Raw genomic sequence first — 10652 nt, 5'->3', positions numbered from 1 at the left:
AACATGCAAGCACATACAGTAGTATGAAGCAGTAGAGTGTTTTAACTGAATAACTGGTGAACAAAATACATAAACTACATCATGAAGGTAACATTTATCTTTTTATTCGTGTTCAACGATATACAACAATTAAAAAGCCTCAATTCAGAGTAAACAACTTTAGATTCCTGAATGAATGGTCAACACCAAAATAATTTATTAAGAAAATAAACGTACGTCTTCAAAAATATACAGTCATTATGCTTCATGAACACTGACTGAGCTCTCAGTAAGTGAAAGATCTGTCAAAAGACACATTCACATTTGTGGTGAATTGTAACAACTTACAGACATGTTGAAATACTTTCAGGTACGAAGTGAGAGGACGCATCAAAATGCAGTGTAATACTGTCGGTTCACCGTGGAGGAAACGTGAGAAGCAGCAAACTTCCTTGAGCAGGTAGTCCACATGCGATTTTAGAGCCAACACCCCAAACCGCCATGATAAGTCCGTATGTTAAACACTCCACCCGTGTACAGACATTAACACCGCATACAAGTCTTACAAACAATTCAAAAATATACATGGGACACTTTACAAACTTTCCGGTGAGGTGTAATCACTGCTGAACTGGAAGTCCGTGTTTAAGGTGCATCCATATCGTGTAACAGCGAAGCCGGGTTGACGGCATGTTTCTTCTCTTGTTTAACTGGGGTGTGGAGCCTCTGTTGCTTTCAAACTCTGAGGAAAAAAACACAGAATATTCACTTATGACATGAAATATTTTCAAGGCTGACAGAGGACATCTAGAGGATTAATGATTCTGAATCTGGGACTGAGGTTATCCGCATGACTGAAGCTCAGTGGGAGTGAGTGTGGAATGTTTTTGTGGTTTAGGTGACTAATAAAAGCTGGATTTACATGGAGAAGGAGATACAAGGCGGGGACTACAAGAACTGTGATTAGTGAGCTTTGGCTGCTTACAAGTTTCCGTTGGAGATTTTCTTCAACAACAATGAGGAAGTTGGAGAAATCTCAGTAACCGTCTTCTTTTCACTGACACACATCTATCAAAGCCATTTTCACTGCAAACCTTCTATGCACCATGATAGCTGCTCGCGATCACAGTAGACAAACATTTGCATTTTGTCAAACCTATTTAGAAGGACTGTGGTGCATTAGTTGTTTAAAGTTTGAATGCCCTCTCCATTTTTGGATGCATGGGGACTCCAGGTGAAAATCTGCAGTGCTGAACCCAATAATCCATTAACTGATTCAAAGAAAACAATGAGCATCAGCAGATCCAAACCAACATGTTAAAACACCAAAGTCACACAATAACAACTAATCAATAAATTGAAAAAAAATCAGGGAAATTCTGTTGTTCCCCAAATCATTTTTTTCCCCCTCACCTGTGAGTAGTTGAACGGAAACACCATGGGTTCTGGTCTTGTATAGTCGGGCGGGTTGGCGTGGGGGTCGTAGCCCAGGCGAGCCAGCATGGGGGCGATTTCAGCCATGTCGCTCACCACATCAGAGGGAATGTGTCCGACCCACTTGGAGAGGGCGTCGGTGTTCACTGGCTTCATCACCTGGTCTGTGGAGCGCTCAACCCTGCACACACAGAGGTAAACACAAGGTCAGCTCAATGCTGCTGACTGAAGAGCCACAAAACTGTGGAAGGTTTAAAATGCCTCAATCAAAACGAGTGAAAAAAGAATGGCATGTTGTGGTTCTGAATCATATGTGTCAGGCTTGCAGACATTTATTTGTATTTCTAGGGTGAACAAGTAGATGTGTAGAAGACTAAAAATGCCTAAATTAAAACAAATCAAAGAAATAAAATGAAAAACAATACACATTGTGGGATGCATTTCATTTTTATATCGGCCTATGCGTTTACTGTGACAGATTAAATATAAAACATGTTAATCAAAATCAATTAAAAATGACAAACAATTCAATCAATTGTTTGCTATTAATTGCTTTTAACATACTGTATGTGTTTCATATAATTGATACAGTAAATGGATGTATAAAAAAACAATATTATTCTAACAATGTGTATTGTTTTTCATTTTATTTCTTTGTTTTAATTTAGGCATTTTAATCTTCCATACTTATAAACCTCATCACCCTATGAATGCAATTAAAATGTCTGTAAGCCTGTACACATATGATTCAGAACCACAACATGCCAGGTTTGAGATAATTGAATTTTATGACGAGGTTACAAAACATTTGGGTGACTAATAGTGCGCCAACTGTTGCATAACTAACCGAAATACGGGTGCTAATTCCCTCAGAATGTGGCCTAATTCCTTCAAATACATGCCAGGTTTGTGATACGAAGCTGCCAGATTCCCATCAAATCCCCTGAGTTTCTGCCCTGCAAAGAGATGCTCAACTTGAATCACACAAATTAAACATCTTCTGAGGAAAGTCTTACTTGACCTTTAAAGGTTTGTCTGCTTCAGATGCAAACTGTGACTGAATGCAGGCGTCCTGGTGGCTCAGTGGACTCAAACATATGGCTTACGCTGTGTTCCAATCTGCTTCACAACCTGTGCTGCATGTCAATTCAAATGGATGATGATAACATACCTTACATTTAAGCAATCAAAAACGCCCAAAAGAATCACTTGTTCTGGCTTCTTAAAGAGGATTTTAAGAAGGTGGTTTTCTTAGTCTACTATGACAAGAAAACCAGCCAACCTAGGAAATCACAATCAACATTTTCTTACATTTTATAGACCAAATGATTAATTGCTAAAATAACCATCAGGAAAATCGATAATGAAATAAAAGCTAGTGGCAGATTCAGAAGAGACGGATAGACCAGCTTATCCACAGTCTCCCAAGACAAGAAGCCCTAACAGCCATAACACATGCTGTGCTCTGTGTTTTTGCTGTGTCTCTTAGTATGTGCTATTGTTCTCATTAAATAAACGTTAAGGCCTGTTGTCTGAGGGTTCATCGGAATTAAAACATGTCCTTCTCCAGGACACCATGTTTTTATTCGCCAAACATTTTCACACCACTCTCAACTTTCATTCTTGTCAGCTTCATTCTTGGAAGACACTACCGTCAGCGTCAGTTCCGGAGGACGGAAAGTCAGGACAATACGTCACAAAATAAGATCTAGAGTGCATCGTCTGATGACACAAACCCCAGAGTGTGATAGTCTTGTGACCCTTGTGACCCTGCTCTCTGACCCCTCCTGTGACAGGACGACTAACAATAGATTTTAAATCGATCAATAGAGCCTTAAATTACCAGTACCATCTCTTTTTCAACCATATCCTGTGACATGACGGAGGACAAATGACGTGAAAATGATAAAACCATTAAAAATAGATTTCTTGAGCACTGTTATATAAGATTTTTTAAAATAAATTTTAGTCATTAATAAGCTGCACATGTGTAAGAAAAGCCTGACAGCTCATGAACGTGTTTCACTGACTGACAGACAGAGACGTGAGAATCACAGCTACCTGAAATATACCGGCTCCTCGAAACCGGCGAGGTGGGAATTCACAGCAGGAATAATTATGGCAAATAAACCAGACAGATGGAAATCTGTGTATTGTATATGCAGTGTATGTATACATGTAACTTACATGTAATAAACATACAGTAGACAGTGGAACTGGGCATTTAAGATAATTTCTGATTACATTTTAATCTTTGGTCACTGATCCTCAGGCTGGTGTGTGAGACTTGAAAGAAATAAAAAAATGTGCTCAAGGTTTTTTTTTTGTTTTTTTTTTAAATCAGGTTTGATACCAGGAAAAGCAGCCTGAACATATCAGTCATGCAGGGGATGCACTGTCAACTGTGAAGTAACTGCATATTCAGCAAATGCACTGAAGACACTTTTCTTGACCAGCCTTTATACACTGCTGAGCTCATGCAGGAAATCCTGAATATTTATCATGTTTTGGCTAATAAGTGATTATCAGGGACAAAAACTGGAAGACAAAAAGACTTTTTGTACAATTCTGTAACACTTGTAGTCAGTTTTTCTTGACTGTGAGGACCCTGGGATGCCTTCGTCAGCCAGCCTGAATTTTGGATATTTCTAGACTCATTTAATGGAATGGCTAATTAGAGAAATTCATAATGAAAGAAAAAAAGCGAGTCAGTCTGAAAGGAGTAAGAATCAGGTCCATGGCTGGTTTAAATTTCTTACCAAAATAAAATGTCAAAATTTCAAGGCCTCTAGATCTGAACTGAAGGGCAAAAATGTTATATGTTTTTTATTCAGAGCTTGAATGAGGCTAGAAACCCTTGTGGGTATGTAGATAGTTTCAGTTTAGTGTGCTGAGGTTTTGTGACACACATCTCAAACTTTTGCCACCACCTCAATACAAGTGAAACAAATTTCAACATACATTTGAAAAATCTGAAAGCAATGTGCCGGTGCACACATACACTTCAAATACTCACTTGGACAGAGACACGCCACCAGCCTTTCCAATCAACTCTTCGTGGTGCAGCACTGACGGGTCCCACCGCAGCTCTAGGAAGTGAAGCAACTTCCTCATTTCCTCCTCCGTGTGGAGGACAAGCTGCTCATAGCGGACGGGCAGACATCTGGCCTCCCCAGCTGCCTGGCACTGGCTGAACATGGTCTCCACCGCGCTGCTCCACTTGGTCAGACAGTCCCTGTAGCTTGTTAGGTCGAAGCCAGAGATGGTCACCTGTGAATGGAGGCAGAGAGATAAGATAAACACAGGAGACCAGTCACGAAGGAAAATAATCACAGAATGGAAAATTCATGCGATCACAATGTAGCACTCAGCACAAACTTGTCAGGTGGTTTGGAAACATAAATAAGTCTTGTCCGCCAGCAGCCCTGATAAGAGAGAGAAACCCAGCGTACCTTGCGTGATATCATGGAGTGGACCGTTGCCCGTCCGTCTCGTAGCATGAGCACAAATTTGGCTTTAGGGAAGATGCGTGACAGATATGAGAGAGACTTCAAGGCGAACGGGTCCTTGTTGCAAAGGCGAGGTGCAGGCTCCCCGTGACCGACTATCACCTGAAACACATATGTACAAACAGTGACTATAACAAGACATGCCTGAGCTGTTACAGGCAAACCTTTCCTTCTTAATATTAAGAACACCAAGATTTTTATTATCCGTGTTGAGATACCAAATCAAAATATATGACATTTACATAAATAGGGAAGTGAACTTATCCTATTGAATACAGAAATGTATATTTTACCTGAGCTAGACCAATTATTGGCCAGGATACTGAGACGTTTACACAAATTATGTTGTTCGACATATTGGGAAATATGTTGGATGTGCTCTACGTCAAGATGAGAAATAATCAGGCTCTTAACCCTCCAAAAATTACAAATTCAAGGTTTTACATTTCAGCTTCTGTACGGAATAAACACATGAGAAATATTGTGTGAATTAGCTACCACTGTCTCGAGTCTTTATGCTAAGCTTGGCTAAGCATGTACTGGCTGTAGCTTCATATTTAATGGACAGTAATGGGTGAGGTATTGATCTTTCAGCAAGGAAGCAAATAAGCAAATTTTCCAAAACATCAAACTATTCCATTAATTAATAATCCATTTTGCACTTTATGTGTCATCTGTTTTCCATCATGCAATTTAGTAGCTGTTACCTTGAAATTTTCTTTAAATGGTTCAAGATGCGATTTAACAGTAAAATCTTACATAATAGGCATAAAGATTGGTTGATTGACAGAGAGTTAATCAGCAGCTAGTTTGATATATTGATTTTTATTAATTTTCCATTTTTTAGGCAAACATGCCAAACATTTTCTGGTTTCTGGTTCCAGTTTTTCAGATGTGAGTAACTGTTGCTTTTTTGTCATACGATAGTAAATTTAATATTTTGGGGTTATGTATTGTTGGTCAGGCCAAACAAGCAATCTAACGACACCATCTTGGTCTCTGTGGAATTGTGACAGGCATGTTTTTACAATTTTACATTTTATAGTATAAATGATTCAGCAATTAATCCAGAAGATAATTACCTGCACCCCTAAAGGCATATTCTGCTAAATATCTTAATTGATGCAGTATATTTACAATACTTTTTCATAACCCTGTGTATGCAAACACATCATGTGAAGCTGAACCATGCCTTGGACACCCAAGCAGACTAACAGATGCACAGGCGTGTTTTGGGCCAAATTCAACAGAGCACATTGCATTGACCAACTCACCTCCAACAGGAAAGCTCGCACAGCCGAGTCCAGCACCTGGTCAGTGACGCCGGCCTCGTCTAATCGTATCCTCTCCTTCACTGAGCGGCTCCAGGTGGTCCGCATTGCCAAGAGGCGGGGAATCACTCGGGTCTCTTCCCCGCATCGCACATGATTGTGGGCATCCAGCATGACGCGCATCAGTGTGGTGCCGCTCCTGGGAAAGCCTCCGATGAAGATAAGCGGCGTGTCTTCAGGGAAGTGTTCAGTCAGGGATAAGCTCTGATTGGCTGAGCCCAGGTTGAGCTCCATCCACCTGTACCGATGGCTTTTTGGAGGGCATTCTATCCCGCTCATGCCCAAGTAGAGCAGAGAGGCGGAGCAGAGGAGCACGCAGCCCAGCAGAAGGCTCGATCTGGTGTTCCTCATGATTGCTGGATGTGTTTGGGAGTCAGATTCATATAACAATATTCAGGGGCGCCTGACGAGGCTGGCTGCTGGAGATGTGAAGGAATCTGCTTCTTGAATTTCAGCGAAGGTCAGTTCAAGGCTTAGCTACACGCTGACAGCCTGGATGATGAGGATGACTGTGAGAAAGACAGCTGAGGTGGTGCTTAGGAAGGCCTGATGGCGGTCAGAAGGGTGGAGTCTGGGCCTGATATTCAGGTGTGAGCTGGGTGGACTCCTCACTCCTTTGTAGCTCCTCAGCCCTGGTGTTGCAGAGCAGCATCCAGACCTGCTGCGCTCCACAGCCAGCCAGGTCTCTTATTCATCGTTCCTACCTAAAACATGAGAGAAACACGTCACACACCTCTGCAAGAACTGCACCAGAATCAGTTTATATTGCTTACAACCAAATACAGAAGGCTTGTTTCTCCATGATTGTAAATCGTACTGCAGTATGAGGTATTTATTCCTACTATAATTTCACAACTTGCCAAGTAAGAAGAAACATAAACCATCATATTTTTAAATTTCCAGTACATGAGTAACTCCACGCCACTGCCCTGCATGAGTGAGCTATTATCAGCAAGGAGGGTGTGATGGTTTGCCAAGAACACTTGTGAACACTTTCAGAGGAGCTGAAATGCATCCAGTTTTTGTTCTCAAAGCAGTTATTTTGCATCTTTCCTCTGGGGAGCCACAGACTGTTAAGCCATATCAAAGTTCAGTGCGGCATACAGCACAGACACCATCTCAGGCAGTGTATCTGAGGCCACTAATTACAGCTTCCTCATGTTTTTATTCTCACTGGCAGTTTCTGTCACACTGAAACGCAAAGCAATTTGTTTAGCATCAGATTACTATTGACCAAGCGTGCCGTCCTGCACCTTCCCCATTTCTCTTCTGCAATGTGCACAAAAACAGTTTCACCAACGTGTATCAGCCTCTAATTCCTCTTCTTAGCACACAGCAAACTAAAAAAACAAAAAACCACAAGCTTGCAAAAGAACTGAATTCAGTTGAGTACAGATTCCAATAAAATATAATTAGTATTAAGTGTTTTAGAACTACAGCTCTGAAACTCTCCAGCTCAAAGCAAATATGGAATATGTCTCCCTCTTTGTCAGAGGTACTTGTATCTGTATCAGCCTGTTCAGACTGTATGTGGAGGGAGCCTGACATCTGGTTGCCACGTGGGGAACACTCTTCTCCCACGGCTGGAGTAGCTTGCCTGTAAGATTCAGACCGACGATAAAAGCAAAAAGGAAAAACAGCTGGAAATGAGGACATCAAGCCTTGGCTAGGATAGGTAGGGGCTGCCTTAAGCCACACTAAGTCCAGCAGTGTCCGAAAGCTTTACATGTAATTCTAATGCATTTCCATGCAGAGATTAAGCCACTTGGAGTTTGGAGAGAATTAGGCCAGTGTTTTAAGACGAGCCTTGCTGCTTTTTTCTCTCTCAGAGCTTTTTCTCTTTAAAGGGCCGGTTCACCCAATTTATGGAAAAGTGTATTTTCTCACTTTATGGCTGCAACTAGCAATTCTTTTCTTTATCGATTAATTTCTCGATTCATCATTTGCTCTATAAAATGTGGAAAACTGTGTAAAATGCATATCCCAATTTTCGAAAGCCCATGGCGATGTCCTCAAATTGCTTGTTTTGTCCGACCAGCCGTCTTAAACCCAAACATATGCAGTTTACTTCACATACGACAAATGCAAGCAGCAAACCTCTAAAATTTAGATGCTGTGTTGAATCTCAGACACAGATGTTTGGGAAATAAAACCAAAAAGATCTGCACGGCTAGCCACTGCAAGAGTTTTTTTTTTTTTTTCTCTCTCTCTCTCCATAAAGTGGTTTATACAAAGACTAGCAGTGGATACTTACTCTGATAAATCTGGGGATTGACCTTGAAAAGGCTTTTGCCTTTGATGATCAGGGACAAGCCAACAAACAAGTCTATAATAAGCAGAAAACAGTGACCTGTGATCACAGTCATTCTGTAGATGGTAGTTGAGGTAGCTGGCAAGAAGGCAGCAAAGCTGACATATTTCAGCAGAAGTTTGTCAGGAAACTCAAAGCCAGTGTCACCTCCTTTCAGTTCACAGGAGGGAGCAACGACTTCCTGCTGAAGAGAAGGTCTGCCGGGGAAAACTCCTACATTTACCCTGAATTTGCGTTCAAATATTTCTCTCAAGAGCCCGTCCATTCTTCGAGCTGTTTCCTTGAATAGTCCCCACTGAATTTATGACTCTAAAACAGTTTTATGTGTACTTATGTATGAGCTATTCTTCTTTTCTTTATTCTGCGCTGCAATGACAATTTCCCCTCAGTGGCAAACATGTGAAGCAAACTGAATCAGATTGCCGCCTCTTTTGCTGCGTTTCAGAGACTTTGTGGTGACCCAGGTGCATATTGTTGACATCTTTGCCCAGAAGATTGTTGTTCCTCACATGAGGGGGCAATGACACTGACTTCCTGCTGAAGGGAAAGTCTGAGAGGGAGAGCAACTTACGCGTCTTCCCATTACTCTTGATGCATTACTGTCAGAAGCATGTCCATAACTGGAATCATTTATGGATTTCTTTTTTTCATTTATTACTCTTTTTTTCATGTACTTGTGTATGAGCTATTCTTGCTCTCTCAATGCTGGAGTGACAGCTCCCTCTCAATAGCAGAACAAGCGAATGTCCTAAAGGCACATACTCATCTGCAGCTGCTTCATCATGAGGAATTTTTGCCGCCCTGCACAAAATATGTGATGATCCAGGTGCACAGAAGTGGATGTCAAATCAAAGCTATGGCCGCAGTGTTTGTGTAGAAACAGGATTATCCCACGGCGGCGAAGAGGAGGCCCAGCAGACACGAACATCTGGCCCCGCTGAATGATGCATCTTGTCTGCAAATAAGCACCCGAGGCAGGCGGCCACCAGGTGAATGACCTGCTATCAGTCAAACACACCGTGACAGACCAGCGGCCAACTGCAGCTCACCATAACCGCCAGAAAAGCCTGTCACTGCCTATTTAACCATCTTTACCTTGTATAAATTGACTCAATTAGCTGTCCGTGGGCAGCTAACACGCGTCGTAAATCTATCAAAACCGTTAAAAATGGTGTTCACTCACCAGCGCCAGTGAAACTGCCGAAATCCGAAGAAAAAAAAACACACACACGCATGAACCTTGATCCAAGAAGCTGAAAGCAGCAGCTCTTCTATCCACACACACACATCGGTGTTTTCTCTCATGTGGAGCGTCTATCGGCGGGGGTAAATGCGGTGATGTCTACGCCAAATACTGTTTTAAAAAACACATTATTACACAACGTTTCGCCGCCGCTTCCCGACGTAACTTTGCACCAAGTCGAGCTGTATCTACCGCTGAAGGGGGGAAAAAAAAAGCCAGTGAGCACGAGCGCAACCAGGCAGAGAGAGTCGAGCGCTGATTGGTCGGTGGTCCTTCTGAATACTAAAACGCAGCTGCTTGGGCGAATCTGATTGGTGGAGGTGTTAAAGGGCAATTCCATCGCAGTGGCAAACCAAGATTTTTTTTTCTCTTCGCACTCCAGGCTAAAATTACCTCGCTTCATCGATTCCCATGCTCTCAGTCAAAGCCCAGAGGGCAAATTGAAACAGTGTGGGTTTTAGTTGAGGTTAAACCCGCCTCATTTCATTTATCCACCTCTTCATTAGTACAACAGATTGTAGTAACTCTCTGCAGTGTGATAGAGGCCTCTGTGGAAGACCAACTGTGACTACAACTACATTAGCCCCTCCAATAACAATAAATAAAACATAAAATTTCCTCTAATATTCATGCATAAGTAATGAGATACATCAATATTTAACGAAATAAGTACATAAGAAATAGGATGAGTATTGACCTGAGTAAAGGTGCACAATAAAATCAATTGCGAGAAAACAAATGACTGACTTCCTTTATTGACAACAAGTATTTTATTTACATAATTTATCTGTATACCAAATGATAATAAAACCTCTTAGCTTGATTTACAGATTTACGTCAAGTTG

The 10652-nt window shown here is 41.5% G+C and overlaps 1 protein-coding gene across 2 annotated transcripts; it reads right to left on the bottom strand.

The window, feature by feature from the left end:
* Nucleotides 1-82: 82 nt before the first annotated feature.
* On the bottom strand, nt 83-9993 carry LOC121616935 (protein-tyrosine sulfotransferase 1-like). Of its 2 annotated transcripts, none has more exons than XM_041951828.1 (6): nt 9748-9993; nt 6197-6957; nt 4866-5024; nt 4430-4683; nt 1393-1594; nt 83-721 (listed from the first exon to the last, which is right to left on the bottom strand). In XM_041951828.1, exons 2-6 carry the CDS (start codon nt 6602-6604, stop codon nt 686-688), a joined length of 1059 nt encoding a protein of 352 aa, XP_041807762.1. In that variant the 5' UTR covers nt 6605-6957; nt 9748-9993; the 3' UTR covers nt 83-685. The 2 variants fall into 2 exon arrangements, with proteins under 2 accessions (XP_041807762.1, XP_041807763.1); XM_041951829.1 differs by lacking the exon at nt 9748-9993 and adding an exon at nt 9327-9344.
* Nucleotides 9994-10652: the final 659 nt, after the last annotated feature.

This window comes from Chelmon rostratus, chromosome 14 (genome assembly GCF_017976325.1).
Source record: "Chelmon rostratus isolate fCheRos1 chromosome 14, fCheRos1.pri, whole genome shotgun sequence".
In the NCBI taxonomy this organism is placed as follows: Eukaryota; Metazoa; Chordata; class Actinopteri; order Chaetodontiformes; family Chaetodontidae; genus Chelmon; species Chelmon rostratus.
The sequence above is the reverse complement of the archived record's forward strand: the minus strand, read 5'-3'. Positions and strand labels throughout refer to the sequence as shown.